General features: G+C 40.1%; 1 protein-coding gene across 4 annotated transcripts in view; it reads right to left on the reverse strand.

Moving 5' to 3' along the window:
- pbx1a (pre-B-cell leukemia homeobox 1a) overlaps positions 1–3,400 on the reverse strand; it is a 107,261-nt gene extending 103,861 nt beyond the window's left edge. For 3 of the 4 annotated variants that reach the window (XM_060905495.1, XM_060905494.1, XM_060905498.1), the window contains exons 1-2: positions 2,642–3,400; positions 375–448 (exon numbers count right to left, since the gene is read on the reverse strand). In XM_060905495.1, the coding sequence (XP_060761478.1) occupies positions 375–448; positions 2,642–2,826 (259 nt within the window). In that variant the 5' untranslated portion in view covers positions 2,827–3,400. Of the gene's footprint in view, positions 1–374; positions 449–559; positions 609–2,641 lie in introns of those variants that run through there. The other variant, XM_060905496.1, reaches the window with a different exon arrangement.
- Between the last annotated feature and the right edge of the window lie 22,203 nt (positions 3,401–25,603).

Genomic DNA, 25,603 nt, shown 5'->3' on the forward strand with positions numbered 1-25,603 from the left:
TTTTAATAAGTGCAACCGATGTACAAGATTTTTTTGTGTTAATTTAACAAGCCATTTTTTTCAGTGTGGGTATATTACGTATAATGAGTATACTGGATGTACTGGGTATACTGGGTGTACTGGGTATACTGATTATTCTGGGTATACTGGGTATATGATCAGTGCCATCTTTAATTGATATAAATGTAATGTTTGTATAAGTGAATACATATGTATAAATAAATAAATGAATAAACAAGTTTAAATAGATAAATAAATAGAGAGACTGATTGCGTAAACACTCCATAAATTCAGCCGTACTGCGTTTGAACATTCCCGATATTCCTGTTATTCCCATAAATCCTCAGCGTGTACACAGAGGAGACAGCACTCACCTGTTTTCTCTTTAATTTCACACAGCACGTTGAAGAGCGCAGGTTTCATGCGGTGACAGTTCAGAGCGTGTTTCCTGCAGAGGCAAAATAAATAAACATCAAAACTTCAGTAAAAACACGACACTCTGAACACGTCTCCGTCACGTTAACTCCAGGTTATTACATCACAGCCCTATCACACTCACATACACGCTCCTGCTTCTGCATGCCTGTCAAGTCACAGGGAAGGGGTGAGGCTTTCAAACCTGTCAATCACAGGAAAGGGGCGTAGTCTACATACCTGTTGGTCACAGGGAAGGGGTGTGGCTTTCAAACCTGTCAGTCACAGGAAAGGGGCGTAGTCTACATACCTGTCAGTGCCAGTGGAGAAGGCGTGGCCTCTGTGTGTTAGTGAAGGAGATGTAGCCAATAAACCTGTCAATCACAGGAAAGGGGACAGTGAAGGAGGCATGGCCTCTGTGTGCGTGTGTTTGTGTGTCAGTCACAGAGAAGGGGTGTGGCCTCTATTCCTGTTAGTCTTATTGAAGTAGGCGTGGCTTCTGTGTGTCAGTGCTAGTGAAGGAGGTGTGGCCTCTTGTCAGTTCCAGTAAAGGAGGTGTGGCTTCATGTGTCAGTCCCAGTAAATGGGGCGTGGCCTAGTAGTCATCATCAAAGCTAGCCCTGGTGTGCAGCAGGTCAGTGTGTCAGTGACTGTACACTTCAGCTGAAACACACTCTGACACTGATAGTGAATATTACATCATTAACACGTCACACACATGAAATTAGCACGTTTATATCATACATCATTCATAATGTACAGTCAGAAATCTAAGGCATGTAAATAATGCAAATATATTATTAATGAATTGTGTAACTATTTGTATAGCTGTTTATTACAGTCTCTGTAATTATTAGACATTTATTAAACATTTATTAAACACTACGCCTTTAAACTTGACGGACTTTATTTGTGGAGTAAAAACCTTCTCTAACGCAGCGGCCTCACACCGAGGTCAATACTCCTAAGAAGGTTGGAACATGTCGAAGAATTATTCATAAATGTGTTCATATTCTTTTATTCTTTGTTAAAATTATAACTTTAGAGAGATTATTGGGTGAAATGTGACAAGTTGACATTTCTAGACCTTATAAATAAACTGTTGACATTATTTTTGCTAAAAAAAATGTTCACCCTTTTGGTTAAATAAATAGAGATTTTTAAATGTCATTTTTATAATCTATATGCAATCTATTCATGATAATAAAAAAATTAAAAACTGCAATATTTACTATTTTAAAATAACTTATATACAATAAACATCTAAAGCTGTTATAGCATAAGAGAAAATATAAATCATAAATTATATTTCAATCACAAGTGTTGTTTTCCTTATACATTTTTATCAATGTATTGTTTAGTAAAACAGTGTAATATAAATAGTATATTATTATTATAGTCTATTATTGCTTTTTTAAAAAACAAACAAAATACAATATACACACACATATATAGACTAAAACTGTACAAAAAGCAACTTTTATTCCCTCAATAAAATATTTGTTTGTAAATAATGTACATGCAATGCGTGTATGTGAGCATAAAAAATATGCAAGATATATTTAAATATATATAAAAGTATTTATTTAATAATTATATGAATTAATTATTTTTTTACATTTTTCAGCTATTATATTGTATAAATAGATGAAAACTGTAGAAAATATACTACCGACATGAATAAAATATTCCTAAATACTTTGTGTATATATTATATTTATGTTTGCAAGTTTTATCCAATAAATAAAATATCTGTAAATGTATGTATATGAACATTTAGAATATACAGTATATGTTAAAATATATTTATATAGATAGATAGAGATAATATAGTATATTAGTAGTCTTATTTTGCAAATTATTTCCTGTGAGTAAAAAAATAATATGATAAACTGGTAGCAATAAAGTGTTTATTTAAAAAAAAAAAGCCCACCGTGTGTGGTGTCTGTTGGAGGTTTAGAGTTTCTCTGCTCCTCAAGAACAGGTTTAAGGCTGAATATCAATCGGAGTGCTGATGGATAGGAAGTGCACTACAGTGTAGGGAAAGTGGCTGATTTGGTTCTGATGAAGGATGAAGGGAGAAAAGCTCGGGTTGGGAAACGACCTGAAGTTTTCTGGGTCTTGTCCAGAAATAAGTGATGGCTTATTTTAATAAATAAAGACATATATTTATAATAAATCTATTTAAAAATGAGTAAAATAAAGAGTTGTGTGAAGTGGAAGTCACCTGGCCTGAGCTTCATCCAGACTCTGGTCCGTGATGGTCATAATTTGCTGTAAAATGTCTCCGATGTCCTGCTTCCTCGAGTCGCCGTCGCTTCCCGCTGTGACGTCCGGGGGTCGGTGAGTGAGGCCCGGGTGACCTGCCAAGCCCACCCCGTGAGGGTGCATCAACCGCGGCTGCTCCTCCATCCTCCCTCTCTCTCTCTCTCTCTCTCTCTTTTTCACACACACATACACTCTCTCTCTCACACACACACACACACACACTCACTCACTCTCTCTCTCTCTCTCTCTCTCTCTCTCACACACAGTTTTATTTTAATTTCTTCCTCAGCTCAGAAATCTCTCTCTCTCTCTCTCTCTCTCTCTGAGAGAAGGAAGAAAAAAATACCAGAAAAAAGAGGCGGGAAAACCCGTGCGCTCGCGGACAGTTGTGCGGTTGGGTTCGGTCTGGTTCGGTTCGGTTTTTCTCCTCACAGGGAAATGAAACGCGATCCGCTCTGAGAGGAAAAAGCTGCTGCTGTTTGTAGTCGCAGGCCACTCCTGCTCCAAACCCGGAGAGAAACAAGAAACAAGTTTAAAACCCAGGCGGAGGAGGAGGTTGTGGAGAAGGAGGAGGATAATCCTGCGGTTCGGTTCGGTTCGGCTCGGTTCGGCTCGGCGGAGCGGAGAGTCCGTGTGTCACTCAGCCGGAGCTAAAGGCTGCTGCGCGCGAGCCCCGTTCAGGGGAAAGAAAAAAATAATAAAGTCCCGCGCGCACTGCTTTTGTTTCACAAGTGACACATGAACAGGAGCTCGCGAGCAGCACCGCACCGCCCCCGGCATGTGATTGGACGAGAGAAGGGCTCTGACCACGCCCCCACGCACCAGTCACTTTCCGAGGTGGGCGGGGCGCAGTGAGAGTGGACATGACATAAATAATCATGGAGTCGCTCTGAGATGTTTATTTATATTTTTATTTTTTATGTCAAAGTGTCAATCAGTTTATTTCAGATTTTCATCTCTTTTTAAAATTTATTTATTTATTCATTATTTATTCATTTCCTGCATCCAACTCTTTTGTTCTTCCTTCATTTCATTCTCTCTCTTTCTTTAGGGAATTATTTTCATTTCCTGTGTCTGATTTTTTATTCATTCATTATTTCTTCCTCCCTTCCGTTATTTATTTACTTACTTACTTATTTGCTTGCTTGTTTATTTGTTTATCTGTTTCCCAAAGCCTTTGATTTCATTTCCTCACATTTTTTCTTCCTATTCCTAATTCTTAGTTCCTTTTTTCTTTCCTTCTTTCTCACCCATGCTTTTTCCAACTTCCTCTCTTCTTTCTTTCTTTCTTTCTTTCTTTCTTTCTTTCTTTCTTATGCCTGATTTTCTTTCTTTCTTTCTATCTGTTTTCTTCTCACCTTCAATTTCCTCACATTTTTTCTTTCTCTTCCTAACGCTTAGTTCCTTCTTTCTTTCCTTCTTTCTCACCCATGGACCTTCCCCTCTTCTTTCTTTCTTTCTTTCTTTCTTTCTTTCTTTCTTTCTTTCTTTCTTTCTTTCTTTCTGTTCATTTTTATTTCCTGTGCCTGATTTGTTCTTTCTTTCTTTCTTTCTTTCTTTCTTTCTTTCTTTTTATTTCCTGTGCCTGATGTTTTAAAATTTGTTCTTTCTTTCTTTCTTTCTTTCTTTCTTTCTTTCTTTCTTTCTTTCTGTTCATTTTTATTTCCTGTGCCTGATTTGTTCTTTCTTTCTTTCTTTCTTTCTTTCTTTCTTTCTTTCTTTCTTTTTTCTTTCTTTTTATTTCCTGTGCCTGATGTTTTAAAATTTGTTCTTTCTTTCTTTCTTTCTTTCTTTCTTTCTTTCTTTCTTTCTTTCTTTCTTTCTTTCTTTCTTTGTCAAACTGTCAATCATTTTATTTCAGATCCTCATCGTTATATTCCACTTTATATCCAATTCCACATTTCAGTTCCAGTAAATCACACTGTTTCCCCATTTTCCTTCTTTGTACAGTGGAGATGTCGCTGCATCTCATCGACATGTTGGTTTGTGAGACATGTCGCAAGGAGGAGACATGTGAGGAGACAAGTTGCTCAAGTTTAGGGATAGGAATGTTAACCCATTCTTGTCTAATGTAGGATTCTAGTTGCTCAACTGTCTTAGGTCTTTTTTGTCGTATCTTCCGTTTTATGATGCGCCAAATGTTTTCTATGGGTGAAAGATCTGGACTGCAGGCTGGCCAGTTCAGTACCCGGACCCTTCTTCTACGCAGCCATGATGCTGTAATTGATGCAGTATGTGGTTTGGCATTGTCATGTTGGAAAATGCAAGGTCTTCCCTGAAAGAGACGTCGTCTGGATGGGAGCATATGTTGCTCTAGAACCTGGATATACCTTTCAGCATTGATGGTGTCTTTCCAGATGTGTAAGCTGCCCATGCCACACGCACTAATGCAACCCCATACCATCAGAGATGCAGGCTTCTGAACTGAGCGCTGATAACAACTTGGGTCGTCCTTCCCCTCTTTAGTCCGAATGACACGGCGTCCCTGATTTCCATAAAGAACTTCAAATTTTGATTCGTCTGACCACAGAACAGTTTTCCACTTTGCCACAGTCCATTTTAAATGAGCCTTGGCCCAGAGAAGACGTCTGCGCTTCTGGATCATGTTTAGATACGGCTTCTTCTTTGAACTATAGAGTTTTAGCTGGCAACGGCGGATGGCACGGTGAATTGTGCTCACAGATAATGTTCTCTGGAAATATTCCTGAGCCCATTTTGTGATTTCCAATACAGAAGCATGCCTGTATGTGATGCAGTGCCGTCTAAGGGCCCGAAGATCACGGGCACCCAGTATGGTTTTCCGGCCTTGACCCTTACGCACAGAGATTCTTCCAGATTCTCTGAATCTTTTGATGATATTATGCACTGTAGATGATGATATGTTCAAACTCTTTGCAATTTTACACTGTCGAACTCCTTTCTGATATTGCTCCACTATTTGTCGGCGCAGAATTAGGGGGATTGGTGATCCTCTTCCCATCTTTACTTCTGAGAGCCGCCGCCACTCCAAGATGCTCTTTTTATACCCAGTCATGTTAATGACCTATTGCCAATTGACCTAATGAGTTGCAATTTGGTCCTCCAGCTGTTCCTTTTTTGTACCTTTAACTTTTCCAGCCTCTTATTGCCCCTGTCCCAACTTTTTTGAGATGTGTTGCTGTCATGAAATTTCAAATGAGCCAATATTTGGCATGAAATTTCAAAATGTCTCACTTTCGACATTTGATATGTTGTCTATGTTCTATTGTGAATACAATATCAGTTTTTGAGATTTGTAAATTATTGCATTCCATTTTTATTTACAATTTGTACTTTGTCCCAACTTTTTTGGAATTGGGGTTGTATATAGAATCACTTCATTTTGCTTTTACTTGAAGTTATTGAACTTCTCATCTCATCTCATTATCTCTAGCCGCTTTATCCTTCTACAGGGTCGCAGGCAAGCTGGAGCCTATCCCAGCTGACTACGGGCGAAAGGCGGGGTACACCCTGGACAAGTCGCCAGGTCATCACAGGGCTGACACATAGACACAGACAACCATTCACACTCACATTCACACCTACGCTCAATTTAGAGTCACCAGTTAACCTAACCTGCATGTCTTTGGACTGTTGGTTTATTTGTGAAATAATGGAATCCAGTACATTTTCTCCATTTAGAGTTACAGTTAACACTCAATGAAATGAGTTCTAACTTACATTAGAGCAACGATAAAGGTTCATTCCTTCACCAGCCTCTGCTGTTGGATTCTGGACTCTGATTGGTCAGAAGGTCTTGATTAATTCTCTATAACAGCAACTCTGATAGTAACTCAGGTTTATATTAATGCTCTCGTTTGTATATGTTATCGTTTCTATAGTAACAGCTCATTCAAGGAATAATGAACAGATTCCGAAATCACTGATGCGGTGAAGTTTTCTGTAAGTAAGCCGATGCTTACTGAGTTAACGTTTTCTGGAAGGAGTCTCCAGTATGAGCACTGTGTATCAGTCAGAGGTGAAGCTGGAACTGTAAGTTTTCTGACGTCTTCAGGACAGAGGAGTTTACACTTCTGTACAGTTTCTCATTTCTGGATTGTTTGCAAACTGTAATACAGAGAGCCTGGTGAAGGAATGACTGTTTATAGATTAATCTGGGGACGAACAGGAAGTAAATCAGTCATCATTCCTGCTGTGGCATCTCCCTACAGTATTCACGTGTGTGAATGCAAGCTGTCTTCAGAAGTGTACGATTTTCGACTTTTACTTTTACTTTCTGTGTAACGTTCCTTTTGACAGCGATGTCCAGGGAACGGGGAAAGAACCTGAGCAGTTTTCAGCTGCTCCAACAGCAAGGATAAACTTCAGCTTTAGACAAAACTGAATGTGAAATACACAGTGCTTTACTTCCTGCAGAGTGAAGCCGCTGTCTGAGACCAGACACACAGATCCCCGGGGCGTGGACAGGATCAAGGTGTTCACCAGAAGTGGCTCATCACATAAAATAATCTTGAATACCTATTTAAAAAAAAAATATATATATATATATATATATATATATATATATATATATATATATATATATATATATATATATATATATTTTTTTTTTTACTAACGTACCTGGTCTATGAGCACTATGCTAACTCGCTAGTACAGAATCAGAATTACTTTATTAATTGAATTGAATATGAATTTCCTCAGAGGGAAATTCAAATTTACTACCAAGCTCCTGAATCAGGGCGGCACGGTGGTGTAGTGGTTAGCGCTGTCGCCTCACAGCAAGAAGGTCCTGGGTTCGAGCTCTGGAGCCGGCGAGGGCCTTTCTGTGCGGAGTTTGCATGTTCTCCCCGTGTCCGCGTGGGTTTCCTCCGGGTGCTCCGGTTTCCCCCACAGTCCAAAGACATGCAGGTTAGGTTAACTGGTGACTCTAAATTGACCGTAGGTGTGAATGTGAGTGTGAATGGTTGTCTGTGTCTATGTGTCAGCCCTGTGATGACCTGGCGACTTGTCCAGGGTGTACCCCGCCTTTCACCCGTAGTCAGCTGGGATAGGCTCCAGCTCGCCTGCGACCCTGTAGAACAGGATAAAGCGGCTAGAGATAATGAGATGAGATGAGCTCCTGAATCAGAGAAGTAAACATGTCTACAAATAGAAGATAAAATCATCTGAAAAAAGAATAAATAAAATGAAATAAATGTAAATAAGTTCAATAACTTCAAGTAAAAGCAAAATGAAGTGATTCTATATACAACCCCAATTCCAAAAAAGTTGGGACAAAGTACAAATTGTAAATAAAAATGGAATGCAATAATTTACAAATCTCAAAAACTGATATTGTATTCACAATAGAACATAGACAACATATCAAATGTCAAAAGTGAGACATTTTGAAATTTCATGCCAAATATTGGCTCATTTGAAATTTCATGACAGCAACACATCTCAAAAAAGTTGGGACAGGGGCAATAAGAGGCTGGAAAAGTTAAAGGTACAAAAAAGGAACAGCTGGAGGACCAAATTGCAACTCATTAGGTCAATTGACAATAGGTCATTAACATGACTGGGTATAAAAAGAGCATCTTGGAGTGGCGGCGGCTCTCAGAAGTAAAGATGGGAAGAGGATCACCAATCCCCCTAATTCTGCGCCGACAAATAGTGGAGCAATATCAGAAAGGAGTTCGACAGTGTAAAATTGCAAAGAGTTTGAACATATCATCATCTACAGTGCATAATATCATCAAAAGATTCAGAGAATCTGGAAGAATCTCTGTGCGTAAGGGTCAAGGCCGGAAAACCATACTGGGTGCCCGTGATCTTCGGGCCCTTAGACGGCACTGCATCACATACAGGCATGCTTCTGTATTGGAAATCACAAAATGGGCTCAGGAATATTTCCAGAGAACATTATCTGTGAGCACAATTCACCGTGCCATCCGCCGTTGCCAGCTAAAACTCTATAGTTCAAAGAAGAAGCCGTATCTAAACATGATCCAGAAGCGCAGACGTCTTCTCTGGGCCAAGGCTCATTTAAAATGGACTGTGGCAAAGTGGAAAACTGTTCTGTGGTCAGACGAATCAAAATTTGAAGTTCTTTATGGAAATCAGGGACGCCGTGTCATTCGGACTAAAGAGGAGAAGGACGACCCAAGTTGTTATCAGCGCTCAGTTCAGAAGCCTGCATCTCTGATGGTATGGGGTTGCATTAGTGCGTGTGGCATGGGCAGCTTACACATCTGGAAAGACACCATCAATGCTGAAAGGTATATCCAGGTTCTAGAGCAACATATGCTCCCATCCAGACGACGTCTCTTTCAGGGAAGACCTTGCATTTTCCAACATGACAATGCCAAACCACATACTGCATCAATTACAGCATCATGGCTGCGTAGAAGAAGGGTCCGGGTACTGAACTGGCCAGCCTGCAGTCCAGATCTTTCACCCATAGAAAACATTTGGCGCATCATAAAACGGAAGATACGACAAAAAAGACCTAAGACAGTTGAGCAACTAGAATCCTACATTAGACAAGAATGGGTTAACATTCCTATCCCTAAACTTGAGCAACTTGTCTCCTCAGTCCCCAGACGTTTACAGACTGTTGTAAAGAGAAAAGGGGATGTCTCACAGTGGGAAACATGGCCTTGTCCCAACTTTTTTGAGATGTGTTGTTGTCATGAAATTTAAAATCACCTAATTTTTCTCTTTAAATGATACATTTTCTCAGTTTAAACATTTGATATGTCATCTATGTTCTATTCTGAATAAAATATGGAATTTTGAAACTTCCACATCATTACATTCCATTTTTATTTACAATTTGTACTTTGTCCCAACTTTTTTTGAATTGGGGTTGTAGAATGATTCCTATATACATATATTGCACCTGAGTTAAGGATACAGTATACATGGTTAGTACAGTATGTTACACTTCATCACTTCAGATGTGGTGGACGGTCAGATGGTCTGTTTTTTTCTCTATTTCTGGCTGATGTTGTAAGCGATGTCTGTCTCATATACAAACTTTGAATAATTTTAATATCGCCATCCATATAAGGTCACATCATTAGTAACTCGGGGTCACTGCCTGACATTGTCAATCCAACTACCCACGCTGCTCTCGCCGTCAGCCGCCGTCAGTGGTCACACTGAGTCACTACGACTTACCCAATCAGGAACAGCGGCACTGCAAGATGGCAGAACACAAATCAGTCACTCGATTCATCTATAGCTGCTATAACGTAAGTGAGAACAGGAAGTGAATTGTTCATACAACTATAAATGAATAAAAAGTATGACTTGTTGTTCTTTAATTACTACTTATTAACTGAGCATGAGGTCTTTACAGTAAAATATTAGACCGAGGTCTTGACAGTACAGACTGAGCTGTAGTTGAGGTCTGTACAAAAAGCCCTCAGTCTGATATTTTCCAGTAAAGACCAAGCAAGCAAGGTTAATAAGGAGTTTATCTTTTTTTTATTTCTAAGATTAAAATAGACGTCATTATAACGAGGGATGATGCTGCTTTCAGTCACATCATAGTTACAACATAATTGAGTCACGCATGCAGAATAAATGGGTAGCGGTTTACAAACTAAATTTCTGTTAGCGGTTAGCGGTTTCTGAATGCTTTTTGTTGCTTATTTCTCAAATAACTTGGTGAATCTTGTTTGTCTTTTGTGTTTCGGCCATTTTTGATTCCATTTTGATTTCCAATTACAACCCCAATTCCAAAAAAGTTGGGACAAAGTACAAATTGTACATAAAAACGGAATGTAACGATTTGGAAGTTTCAAAATTCCATATTTTATTCAGAATAGAACATAGATGACATATCAAATGTTTAAACTGAGAAAATGTATCATTTAAAGAGAAAAATTAGGTGATTTTAAATTTCATGACAACAACACATCTCAAAAAAGTTGGGACAAGGCCATGTTTCCCACTGTGAGACATCCCCTTTTCTCTTTACAACAGTCTGTAAACGTCTGGGGACTGAGGAGACAAGTTGCTCAAGTTTAGGGATAGGAATGTTAACCCATTCTTGTCTAATGTAGGATTCTAGTTGCTCAACTGTCTTAGGTCTTTTTTGTCGTATCTTCCATTTTATGATGCGCCAAATGTTTTCTATGGGTGAAAGATCTGGACTGCAGGCTGGCCAGTTCAGTACCCGGACCCTTCTTCTACGCAGCCATGATGCTGTAATTGATGCAGTATGTGGTTTGGCATTGTCATGTTGGAAAATGCAAGGTCTTCCCTGAAAGAGACGTCGTCTGGATGGGAGCATATGTTGCTCTAGAACCTGGATATACCTTTCAGCATTGATGGTGTCTTTCCAGATGTGTAAGCTGCCCATGCCACACGCACTAATGCAACCCCATACCATCAGAGATGCAGGCTTCTGAACTGAGCGCTGAGAACAACTCGGGTCGTCCTTCTCCTCTTTAGTCCGAATGACACGGCGTCCCTGATTTCCATAAAGAACTTCAAATTTTGATTCGTCTGACCACAGAACAGTTTTCCACTTTGCCACAGTCCATTTTAAATGAGCCTTGGCCCAGAGAAGACGTCTGCGCTTCTGGATCATGTTTAGATACGGCTTCTTCTTTGAACTATAGAGTTTTAGCTGGCAACGGCGGATGGCACGGTGAATTGTGTTCACAGATAATGTTCTCTGGAAATATTCCTGAGCCCATTTTGTGATTTCCAATACAGAAGCATGCCTGTATGTGATGCAGTGCCGTCTAAGGGCCCGAAGATCACGGGCACCCAGTATGGTTTTCCGGCCTTGACCCTTACGCACAGAGATTCTTCCAGATTCTCTGAATCTTTTGATGATATTATGCACTGTAGATGATGATATGTTCAAACTCTTTGCAATTTTACACTGTCGAAGTCCTTTCTGATATTGCTCCACTATTTGTCGGCGCAGAATTAGGGGGATTGGTGATCCTCTTCCCATCTTTACTTCTGAGAGCCGCTGCCACTCCAAGATGCTCTTTTTATACCCAGTCATGTTAATGACCTATTGCCAATTGACCTAATGAGTTGCAATTTGGTCCTCCAGCTGTTCCTTTTTTGTACCTTTAACTTTTCCAGCCTCTTATTGCCCCTGTCCCAACTTTTTTGAGATGTGTTGCTGTCATGAAATTTCAAATGAGCCAATATTTGTCATGAAATTTCAAAATGTCTCACTTTCGACATTTGATATGTTGTCTATGTTCTATTGTGAATACAATATCAGTTTTTGAGATTTGTAAATTATTGCATTCCGTTTTTATTTACAATTTGCACTTTGTCCCAAGTTTTTTGGAATCTGGGTTGTAATCTTTTTTTGTCATTTTGTTTTTGTTTGTTTTTTGCAACATTGAAAGCTGGTGCCTTGGAAAGAAAGTCTGTAATCGCTCACGGGCATTATGAGAAAATACTGCCCGCCAATGAACCAATCAGAGCGCACGGTTTTACCAGAAGTAGCTCGTGCCGTGTAATAATACACCTTAATCATTGATGAAAAATGCTTTCATATAAGAGGAATAAAACACTTTGAAATCAAGTAATTAACTAATTCCACTTCATCACCCATTCTGTCACTGATTAATTTCCTGTAACATCACAACAGACATGTTTTATTCCTGAATTAATACTTTTCACACAAAATTAACTCTGTACCCATGACAGTGTGTTCATATCCGCCTCATGCCTTCTTATCAGTTATTACTCAGCTCTGATTACAGCGTGACGCTACGACGTTGATGTATTTCTGTATTCTGAAGACTCCGTGCTGCATGATCACTGTAAAGAGTTCCACGTGTTTAACGCTTTAACGCTCACTGACCGGTCTGAGTAAACAGTTTCCCAGATTAAATGTGACCGTCTGAGCCACTGTAATTCATCTTGATATTTCCAAATTGACTTTTTCAAAGCGCAGGCTGATCCGCTGCATCCGCATATACCGATTCCGGTCATGTTTATTGAAATATAAATGTCACAAGCGCACGTTTCAGACGGAGCGTCCGGGTCACGCGGGCTCACCAAGGATTAGATCGAATTCGGAACCACGTGTCGCAGGTGCACGTTTCATTTAACCATAGGTCAGAATGTCGTTACAGAAGGGAAAAAAAACATGGAATAATAAATAGGAAAATATCCTGCTGTAAAATTCACGGAGGCTGACGGATGGAACGGGATTGACGTCCTCACCGGGCCGCGCCTTCATTAGCCGCTCTCCATCTTAACTGTAGCATTAAGGTCACGTCTCATTAGTGCAACACGATCCATGCAGTCCAGGAAGTGGTGGCCTTTTCTGTGTCAGAGTTAGGGTTAAATCAATCTATCGGCTTTCTCATTAGGGTTAATCACAGGGCGAGCTGCTTAATGTCACTGTGAAAAGACCTCACTCCTGAGCTCGGGGTTTAAAGAGTGTTAGCATGGAACACACACACACACACACACACACATACACGCACGTGGGGTTTCACATACGAGTGAGTTTTAGAGCTTTGTGTCATATTGATAACAGCCGTTTACTTCAGATATGAGTAGTGAGATGTTTACACTAATCACAATTATTATTATTATTATTATTATTATTATTATTTACACAAACACAGCACAGTTTTACAGGAAACCACATTGTCTGTTAAATAAAATAATTGTCAATTATTATTTTTGCATTTTTGCTGTTTAGTAAAAAACCTTTCATCTCTTACACTTTAACACACAGCAAAGAGCACACTGTAAGCCCGGACTTTGTATTTAATTAAATGTTTTAATTACAATGTACGTAAAAATTTAAGTTTGATTGCATTACTAAAAAATATTAAGTATGTTCTACTAATTTGTACACATAGTCAAAAGTGTTAATAAATTTAAGTTGAATGGCCTTAAAATTCTAAGTTTTAGTCATGACCACGCCTCTTTTTTAATCTGCGCAGAGTTGTGAAGCCGCCATTTTAACTTTCACAGATCAGCAGCGGTTACGTGAGGTTTGGTAAAATTCAGAGTGAGCTTCAGCCAACGTTTCTTCTCTGAACTTAGTATTTTGGATCCTGACTGTCGGTGGGAATGTTTGTTTTAACTTTAAGAGCAGTGGAAATCGCGTGTTTTACAGTTTGATAGTTACAGGTGGTATTTTACCAATTTCACGTCATTTTCATCTGTTGGCTAAGTTGCTTTTGTCACTGTGGAGAGCTCTCTGGATTTGGAATGGGACACTTTTTTTTGAAAACTTTTCGGATAATGTAAGTATACAGCGTCCCGCTGGCAGTACGGGGAATGTTAAGGGGCTACGTATTAATGTTAGCACATATCTGGTTAAAGAAAAAACATGTTTCATGTTTCAGTGTTTATTGTGCACTTCTTGTTAATAAAATACAAATGCAATGGAAAAACTTTATACACTGTCATTTGTTTTATTGCTTTAACAGGTAAATCGAATTCTTGTTAAGTTAAAATGTAAAGTATAATCACTAAAGATGAATTCTAGGAAAGTTTAAATATTAAGTTCAATCAAATAAACATTTCAGTTTAATGTACTATAAATTTCAAGGCAACCAGTTTCCCAACACTGTTTGAGTAAATACAACTTATCAGGCTTTTAAGTACAAAAAACTTAATGGTTAGTTCATGCTGCATGGTAAAGCAATTTACATTTACAAGACATCTGAAGTTTAATGTACTATAAATTTCAAGGCAACCAGTTTCCAAACACTGTTTGAGTAAACTCAACTTATCAGGGTTTACAGTGCAGAACTTTATTTGTTTGTTTGTTTGTTTGTTTGTTTGTTTGTTTGTTCTTGCCCTCAGTTCTTACATATTAACTTTCCTTGTTTTCTAGACACAAATTCACACTTTGCCTCCTCTTCTTTCTTTCTTTCTTTCTTTCTTTCTTTCTTTCTTTCTTTCTTTCTTTTTCTTTCTTTCTTTCTATTTTCCTTAATAATCAGTTTCCTCCCCCTATATTTTTCTTTCCTTTTCTAATTCTTCTTCTTTCTTTTGTACCTTCTTTTTGTTCTACCTCTCCTTTTTCTTTCCATGCCTTCTCCACCTTCTTCTCTTCTTTCCTGCTTTCTTTCTTCCCATCTTTTTCTTGCCCTCACTTCTTTGATTTCCCCTTTTTACTTTCTTTCTGGTCTACCATTTCTTTTCCTAGACCCAAATTCTTTCTTTCTTTCTTTCTTTCTTTCTTTCTTTCTTTCTTTCTTTCTTTCTTTGTCCTTTACACTCAGCTGTCTGTTCCTGTAGCCACTGATTTCATTTCCCGTCATTTTTTTATCCTTTCTGAATTGTTCAGATTTTCTTTCTCATTCATGCTTTCTCCATCTTCTTTCTTTCTTTGCCACGTCTACCTTCTTTCTTCATTTAAACATTCCATCAATTTCTCTCCCTCTTTGCTTTTATCACTTCATTTTTTACTCTTTTGTCTTTCATTTTTATTTGGAATCATCACTTTTTCTCCCTGTCTCATCACTCCATCTTAACCTCTCTGTCTTTTCTCTTTCATGCCTCTCCTTTTTTCTTTTCTCTGTTCTTCTTCTTTACCCTGGTGTGAGTTTGGGTGTAGATGTTGAGTGAGCAAGCGACAGCAGAGCAGGAACAACATTCCTGTGACTTTTTAATTTTAATAGAGAAGCGCTACATCAGCTAATCCAGTTAGCCCCATTTTGAAAATTAGCCATCAGAAACGCCGCTGTCTGTAATTTGAGAGCGAGCCATCGGCCAATCAGAATCCCCGCTGAGTGTGTGTGAGAGTAAACACACGGGAGAGAGAGAGAGGGAGCGGAGAGGATTGTGGGTACAGAGCTGTTCCTCTCAGCATTTCTACACTCCCCACAGATCTACAGGAGGAGGAGGAGGAGCACTCACTCGCTAACTCAGGCTTCTGCCAACTCATCTAATACACACACACACACACACACATCTAATAAACCCACACTCATTGAATACGCACACTCATTGAATACACACACTCTCACACACACATGCACACACACATACACCTAATAAACGCACACTCATCGAATACACACACTTATTGAATACACACACACACACACACACACACATCTAATAAATACACACTCATCGAATACACACGCTCATTGAATACACACACACACGTATAATAAACGCACACTTATCGAATACACACACTCATTGAATACACACACTCTCTCACACACACGCGTATAATAAACACACACAAATACACACACCCATCGAATACACACTCACACACACTCTCTCACACACACACACACACACACATAATAAACACACTCATCGAAGACACACACCCATCGAATACACACTCACACACACATCTAATAAACACACACTCATCAAATACACACACTCATTGAACACACACACCACTCTCCTCATGTCTGTGTGGGTTCCTCCGGGTTCTCCGGTTTCCTCCCACAGTCCAAAGACGTGTGGATTCAGTCAACTGGCTCCTCCAAATCCCCCAGAGGTGTGAGTGTGAATATGAGAGTGAGTGTGAATGTGAGTGTGAGAGTGTGTGAATGTGAATGGGAGTGTGAGAGTGAGTATGAATGTGTGAGTGTTTGAGTGTGAATGTGAGTGTGAATGTGAGAATAAGAAATCAATATTGAATAAATGACATTTTGGCCACAGTGTAATACGTATGTTCTGTTAATTTTTGCTTAGTGAGCGGAAATAGATCCCGAAGAAGCCACACTCACTTTGCAGCACATCGGCTAGCTGTCTAACTCGCTCACATTGATTTGTACATTACTGATAAAACTTGCGTCCCTTTTTCGGTTTCAGTTTCATCGAATAAGCTTTCATATTCATCTCATCTCATCTCATTATCTCTAGCCGCTTTATCCTTCTACAGGGTCGCAGGCAAGCTGGAGCCTATCCCAGCTGACTACGGGCGAAAGGCGGGGTACACCCTGGACAAGTCGCCAGATCATCACAGGGCTGACACATAGACACAGACAACCATTCACACTCACATTCACACCTACGGTCAATTTAGAGTCACCAGTTAACCTAACCTGCATGTCTTTGGACTGTGGGGGAAACCGGAGCACCCGGAGGAAACCCACGCGGACACGGGGAGAACATGCAAACTCCACACAGAAAGGCCCTCGCCGGCCCCGGGGCTCGAACCCAGGACCTTCTTGCTGTGAGGCGACAGCGCTAACCACTACACCACCGTGCCGCCCAGCTTTCATATTTTACATCAAAAGTCATATTTATCATTGCCATGGTCGCTGACGATGTTGCTAACGGTACAGTAGTAACCAATTCAAAATACGCAGTGGAATTTTATGTGACGAGCAGAGTGATACACACAGTGAAATGCCCCAGTGATGTTATTGCAAAATATCAGATCTCTTGGAAGGCCGCTCGACCAGTCAGATTACTGGACTGCGACTGTTGTATAAATGTATGTACATACAGTATATCTTTCTTCTCACTCCACTTTCTTCTTTGTCTTCTTTCCCCCTCATTATTTTTCTGTCTCACTCTGTGAGAAATCTCTTCATTAGCATTTCCTTAAAGTGAAACAAAACTAAAACTACTGAACATCGTCTAAACAGAAGATATTTCTAAATGAGAAAGCGTGAAAGCGACTTTGATGTTTGCTCGACCATTTAACGATGATTTTAGGAAACTCAAAAAAAATGCCATGAATTGACCCGTGAATGTTAGTGTTTGACCCATTCACGCACACACTCTTATTCACACTCATCTCATTTCAGAAGTGTGAATGTTAACGATGAGCAGAAGATGGATCTGGGTTTTAAAAAACATTCACAGTTTTATTGACATAATATGTATAAAGACGACCCCAGGGCAGAGCGAGCAATACGACATTTGCATGAGGATTTATTCCTGACAACGGACAGATTTTTGTGATTTTTTAATCTGAAATGGAGGCTGAGGTATTGATCAGGGTTGAGCTTTCACTGCAGAACTGAACACTCGCTCTAAGGCCGTGATGAAATATTCAGCTGGTTGAGACTCTGCATCTCTCAGACATGAATAAGAAGCAGGTCCTGGAAGACAAAGCTCCAGCTCCAGCTCCAACCTCAGATGCAGGAATTAAACTTTAATACGCTTTCCTGTGGACTGCAGACCTGACATTAATTCAGCAATTTGAAAGAGCAAGACTTTACTTTTTTATTATTGTTATTAATCCACTAGATTCCACCAACACTTTGTGTGTAAATCAGAATGTTAAAAATCAGGCTGTCGCATTTTCACTCAGACGTTTGCACAAACTGTGATGGTTATTCCAGGCGATGTTTCTGATATATCACAGAGAATGTTAATTTCTGTACCTTTAAACAAAACTGACACTTCATTTCCCTCACTCAGGAACCACGAGCTATATTTTAACTAAAATCATCATTACATCATCATCATCCTCATTCCTGTTCATACTTTCACACAAATTTCATCTCATTCATCTCATTATCTGTAGCCGCTTTATCCTTCTACAGGGTCGCAGGCGAGCTGGATCCTATCCCAGCTGACTACGGGCGAAAGGCGGGGTTCACCCTGGACAAGTCGCCAGGTCATCACAGGGCTGACACATAGACACAGACAACCATTCATACTCACATTCACACCTACGCTCAATTTAGAGTCACCAGTTAACCTAACCTGCATGTCTTTGGACTGTGGGGGAAACCGGAGCACCCGGAGGAAACCCACACGGACACGGGGAGAACATGCAAACTCCGCACAGAAAGGCCCTCGCCGGCCACGGGGCACGAACCCGGACCTTCTTGCTGTGAGGCAACAATGCTAACCACTACACCACCGTGCCGCCCCACACACATTTGCTTTGTGTTAAAAATTCTTCAAGCAGCAGGTGATATTTTTGATGTGATTGTAGCGAGTGAGTGTTGATGTTGCTTGGACGAGTACCATTTGACTTTCCTTATTACTGCAGGTCTTCGTAGCTTACTGTGTCATCTGGCTAGCTAACTATTATAAACAAATCAGGCCAACACCCTAACATCATTCATGTCAGCAGATGTGATTCGTGATTATCACGATGACATACTTTCAAGCTCATGCCCATGAGTCCTCTTTCCTTCAGAAATCGCCTTTGAATTCCACACACAAGCTAACTTCACTTCAATGTGATTAGCAGCTGGCTTATTCTATAATTGCAGGCAGATTTCAAGTGTTTATTCTGTTAGTCATCGTCAACTCTGTTATCGTTAAACTGGGCAATCGATTGACGATAACAGAGTTGATATTTTCCACCATTTTGTGTCTTAACTTCACATGTTAACCTCAAACTAGCTCCCACACGGCATGTATAAAAACAGAATTTTATGTATTTTAATCATATTATTGTTTTTTTTCAATGAGCGAGAAATCTACTCCAATATCACAATAACAGAGTTGACAAATAATTAATCTACTGTTGGTGTAAAATCATCAAAATTTTGTTCAAATTATAGTTTTCTTCAATTGCTTAAGCACAATTTTTGAAAACAGGGCCCGGTTTTTCAAAACACTTCACACAATTAACACAACACTACAGCCAAGTAGCACAACACCTCAGATCATTTGCAAAATGGAACACTTTAGTCATTATCTCATTATCTGTAGCTGCTTTATCCTTCTACAGGGTCGCAGGCAAGCTGGATCCTATCCCAGCTGACTACGGGTGAAAGGCGGGGTACACCCTGGACAAGTCGCCAGGTCATCACAGGGCTGACACATAGACACAGACAACCATTCACACTCACATTCACACCTACGCTCAATTTAGAGTCACCAGTTAACCTAACCTGCATGTCTTTGGACTGTGGGGGAAACCGGAGCACCCGGAGGAAACCCACGCGGACACGGGGAGAACATGCAAACTCCACACAGAAAGGCCCTCGCCGGCCATGGGGCTCGAACCCGGACCTTCTTGCTGTGAGGCGACAGCGCTAACCACTACACCACCGTGCCACCCCACACTTTAGTCAAAACTATACAATTTCTTATAAAACCCCTATATTCTTATCATAACATAAACACATCCATCATATGGTCTGATTCTGTTTGAATCAGTTAAACACTCCTGTGCTCAACCTAAAACACTTTTAGCATTTACACAGAGAAAGTGTAAAAATAAATTCACCAACACTACATGACACCAGTTGTGCAGACTAAATGAAAATATTTCTTTTCATCTACTCAAGTCAGTCAATACTGAACATTTCAACAGAACATTCATAACAAAACTTTTTCCAGTTTTCATACAGTATTACTGAACACACCATTGTACTGTAAGCTTACAGTAGTACTGTAACATAAATTACATATCCAGTTCAGTACTAAAAAAAAAAGAAAACTAAACTTCATCTCTCCGCCTAGCTGGATCTGGCCACAGGGCCTCGTCAACATCACAGGCTATATTTTCATTTGCAAGGCAATGTGGGAAGAATCTTCTGGAGTGACGAATCCACCCTTGTATTGATGCTGCATCAATTTGATCACATGCTTCCTCCATAGCTTGAATGAGGGGCGTCTGGACACAGGGCCGGAGATCATAAACCTTCCACCGCCATGCTGAGAAGAACTCCTCGATGGGGTTTAGGAAGGGAGATTATGGTGGAAGGTATCGAACTATAAATTGTGGGTGTTGATGAAACCAGTTTTGGACCAGAGCAGAACGATGGACAGATACGTTTTCCCAGACGACAACGTATTACATCTGGTCCCTTTGGTTTGCTGCTGTGATAATATTGTGTAATCTGTCTAAAAATGTAAGAATGAGGTCAGTGTTGTAAGGACCCAAGTTGGCATGGCGGTGGAGGACCCCATTCTGTGTAATGGCAGCACAAAGGGTAATGTTACCCCCACGTTGCCCTGGTACATTGACAATAGCCCTGTGACCAATGAGGTTTCTTCCCCTTCTTCTCACTGTTGTCAGGTTAAATCCAGCCTCATCAATGTATATAAACTCATGCAGGACTTCCTCTGCATCCATTTGCAAAACTCTCTGAAATACAGCAAAAGATCACATAGATAGATAGATAGATAGATAGATAGATAGATAGATAGATAGATAGATAGATAGATAGATAGATAGATACTTTATTAATCCCAGAGGGAAATTCAAGGTATCCAGTAACATTTCCGCATTGCACAAGATCAATACAAAAACTAAATAGCATTATACAAGGAGGTCGTATAAAAAACTAAAATACAAAAAAAATTGTGTTGATCAATATACTGTAGGGGCGGCACGGTGGTGTAGTGGTTAGTGTTGTCGCCTCACAGCAAGAAGGTCTGGGTTCAAGCCCCGTGGCCGGCGAGGGCCTTTCTGTATGGAGTTTGCATGTTCTTCCCGTGTCCGCGTGGGTTTCCTCCGGGTGCTCCGGTTTCCCCCACAGTCCAAAGACATGCAGGTTAGGTTAACTGGTGACTCTAAATTGAGCGTAGGTGTGAATGTGAGTGTGAATGGTTGTCTGTGTCTATGTGTCAGCCCTGTGATGACCTGCCGACTTGTCCAGGGTGTACCCCGCCTTTCGCCCGTAGTCAGCTGGGATGGGCTACAGCTTGCCTGCAGCCCTGTGGAGCAGGATGAAGTGGCTGGGGATAATGAGATGAGAATATACTGTAGGTCTGCTATACAGTAAAATTACATGTACAGTAAAAAGGTTGTGTGCAGTACACAATACTACAGTCAGTGAACAAAACTTACCTCCACATATTCATGCTGCAGGACTTTCACCCTGTCTGAATTTCTTTCAAATGGCACTCTATACAGTTGTTTCATCAGAACTTGATGTTTTTTAAGGATACAGGCTATTGTTGACAGAGAGACCTGTTGGATATTATTGAAAATTGTGTGATCATTGACAATATGGGTTTGAATTTCTCTAAGTCTGATTGCATTATTGGCCAAAATGAGGTTTATGATCCCCCTCTCTTGCTCCTGTGTGAATATGGGGCCCCTCCCTCCTTGGTGTTCTTGACGTTCAATCCTATGTAGGCCAAACAAAATACATGTAGCTTACTGGAGAATGATACAGGAATAGATACCAAAACTGTTGATATAGTACATGCAGTAATGTAGTACAGCAGTCTGTTGACAGAAGATAAGTTTCTCACCTGTGCTCTTGATGAAATGTCCGAACTATTGATGCCACTGTATACCTGCTTAGGTTAGGCTGTACTCTCAGTCCAGCCTCCCTCAGAGTTAGTCCGTGGTTTATTACATGGTCCACAAGTGTAGCACGAATTTCATTAGACAGATTTGGTTGTCTTCTTCTTTGTGCACTTCCCACCCCTCCTCCGTTCTTCCTCTTCCTCTCCCTCTACCTTGGCCTCTTCCTCCACCTTGTTCTCTTCGGATTCCCCCTCTCATCCGCACTCTTCCTCTGACACCGTCCATTTTTGGTGAAGACAGGTGAACTTACCTGTTGCCTTTAATAGTGTTTAAACCTGATTGGTGTGTCTACAATTAAGCACCTGTGTGTGTGCACACCTGGTGGCTGTGTTTAACCAATTGGTTCATGGGTGTGTTCATTTGAAAGCCTTTGCTTTGAAATTGCAAAGAAATGACATCATGATAAATTTCTGTGTCAAATGTATACAAGTGTGTTGAGTGTTTTGCAAATCATTGTGTGTAGTGTTTTGCAAAAAGTGTGAAGCTGACAATGCGCTTACAGTTGTGCAAATGTGGGCCGGTGTTTTGCTCTTTGAGTGTAAGGTTTTGCTAATTGTGGGAAAGTTTTAATTTTAGTGTGTAAGCAATCATAAAAAACTGTAATGACAGCAGAAACAGAACACACCTCACTGCCTTTCTGAAGTTTCCCACCAGAGGAAGTGACATCACTCGGTGCAGGTGTCATGCATATTATTAAGTCTTTGTGGATTTTATGCAGTTTTATAACAGAATTAAAAGAGTTAACAAGAACATTGGGACAGATTTAAAAAAAATTTTGACTGAAATTTCATAAAATACAGAAAATAGACTTTCTATGCAATTGATTTTATAACAGTTAATAGAATAAGCCCCCAAAAACACATAGTTAGACTGAATCACTTCCTGTTTATTGGAGTTGAATGGATGAATCAGGAGTCAAAGACAGCCAATAATGTGGGGGGAGGGGTGGGAGTAATTTAGTTAATGTTTTATGGATAAATTGGGTCTAAAATGTACATCAAGCATTGCTATTGGGGAAAGTTTGTCATAATTTGGTATTATTGTTCAAAACTGATTCAATAAAGATTTCTTTTGTGGAAAATAACAAAAGGTTTATCTCAGAGACCTGAAATGTACCCCGAATTATAGAATGACCCGGCTACAGCCACACCCGACCAATCAGAATCCTTTCTTGTGGATGTTCTGACGTTGCAATGGAAGTGGGATTTCAAACACAAGCAGATTTCTCAGATGGATGATATCTCCTACTGCTAAAGTTACTAAAATTAACACCAAAACATGCTAATCCAGATCTCTGATGAAGGAACACAACACTTACAGGACATTTACACCTCAGTTTTCACATTTTCATCAGCAGTGATCTGAAATTTCATGGTGGAGAAACAACACTGCATTATTTTTATAATGTTACAGCCTTACGTTCTAAAATACAAACATCAAACGTAACACTGAGCTTCCATCAGCTCGAGAAGGTTCAGTCTGCTCACGCTCGGTGAATAGTGGATCTGGATGATGAGCATGAGGTATAAGGCTGAGGCTAACAATTTAGCAAGCTAGCATGAATCCATAGAGAGTGTACAGGAGACGTGTAACACAATTGCCACGATCTGTATCTGTATCTGTATTTAAACCTGAAGTGCGTGTAACCTAAACCAGACCCACTACACATAAAAGAATATTTCTTTAATGAATTTTGGGCCAGTTATACAGAAATATGTTCTTATTTTGGAGCTCTGTAAGACAGTATTAGCGTTAGTGCTACTGGAACAAACCACAAATGATAAAATGACAAAAACAACAACAAAAACCCTTTACCTTCTGAATAACGTATACATATTTGCATAAATGCATATAGAAATGAAACAGAAATATCAGGAACATCAACATTTCTCTCAGATGTGTTGATAAATTACTAGGAAAATACTCGGTACAATTAGAATTTCACTTTAAATACATGTAGCGCTAAAATGCAACTCATCTCTAGAGAATTTTCATGAGAAATGTTAAACTCTAAATAGTGCCGTGTTCATTAGGTTTTTAGGGTCAGGGGTTGGTTTTGTATCTTTTCTGCCCTTTTATTATGGTTTAATTTAAACAAAATCTAAGAATTCTAGCATTTTTTAAAGGACCAATGTTCAGTAATGATTCAGATATTGATATTGATTGATGTGTCTTTATTTACAGAACATCAACAGTTACTTTTGTGGTGTTTATATGGTGTTTAAATGGTGTGTATATAGTGTGTATATGGTGTGACTGAGCTCTGTGTGAAATCTGAGTCCTCTGTGGTGATGTTAGGATATTTTTTGTGTCGCAAAGGGTTCACATTTACTGTAAAGCCACTCAGTGGCTCAGACACATCCAGAAAAAGGACATTTACTGACAAGAGACCAAGAATCTGCTGATACATCACTTTAAATCTGGAGAGAGAGAGAGAGAGAGAGAGAGAGAGAGAATAACAGAATATCAACACTTATATGTCTTTCACACTCACAGTGAAAACCGTATATTTTCCATTAATATTACATAGACCCGAATGTTTTACTGGGAAATACACCAGTGGTATTTTTCATAAGAGCTCCATCTGGGACATGGAGAACCAAAACCGTAACATGAATTTCTATATGTCATTTGTGAGGAAATGGAATTTTGTTTGTGAACATGTCAATATAATTAATTAAAGAAAATCACATGTTGGATTGAAGATATGAAGTTTATCTTGATATGAAAAACTCACATTTTTCATACGAAACACATCATGGATCTGAGTGACATATTTAAATAATATTGTCTGGCTTTTTTTGTGGTCTGTCAGATATATTCCATTAAGCTAGCATGTTACTGAACGAGTTGAAGACGAGTAGCTGAATGGAATATATCTGATAGACCACGAAAAAAAGCCAGCCAATATTATTATCTAATCTCATCTCATTATCTGTAGCCGCTTTATCCTGTCCTACAGGGTCGCAGGCAAGCTGGATCCTATCCCACCTGACTACGGGCGAAAGGCGGGGTTCACCCTGGACAAGTCGCCAGGTCATCACAGGGCCGACACATAGACACAGACAACCATTCACATTCACACCTACGGTCAATTTAGAGTCACCAGTTAACCTAACCTGCATGTCTTTGGACTGTGGGGGAAACCGGAGCACCCGGAGGAAACCCACGCAGACACGGGGAGAACATGCAAACTCCACACAGAAAGGCCCTCGCCAGCCACGGGGCTCGAACCCAGGACCTTCTTGCTGTGAGGCGACAGCGCTAACCACTACACCACCGTGCCGCCCAATATTATTATTATTATTATTATTATTATTATTGCTTAGTTTATGGCAGTCCGTCGTGGTCGATGATGATGTTTCATCTTCCTCCCCTCTGATGTCCATCTCCTCGATGCCTTCCATGGGCCCACATGTGAAAAAGGAGACCAATGCAGGACCCACAAATCTGGGGGCAGATGGTGCAAGGGAAGACACCCGCTGGGGCAGTTGGATGGAGTCTTCGGGCCGCGCTTTTCTCCTCCCGGTCTCTTGTACACTTCTCCTCAAAGCACTGGAATCCATTCTTGACTGTGCTCCTCCAAGTGGTCTGGTTGGAGGCAAGTGTCTCAAGATCTCTGGAAGGGATGCCACATGCATTCAGGGACGACTTCAGGTGGTCCTTCCATCTCTTCTTTGGGCGCCCACAGGGGCGTTTGCCTTCAGCGAGTTTGCCGTAGAGGACCAGGCAAGGAAGGTGAGAGGAGTGCATGCGGATGACGTGTCCAGTCCATTGAAG

Source organism: Neoarius graeffei, chromosome 23 (genome assembly GCF_027579695.1).
Source record: "Neoarius graeffei isolate fNeoGra1 chromosome 23, fNeoGra1.pri, whole genome shotgun sequence".
Lineage (NCBI taxonomy): Eukaryota > Metazoa > Chordata > Actinopteri > Siluriformes > Ariidae > Neoarius > Neoarius graeffei.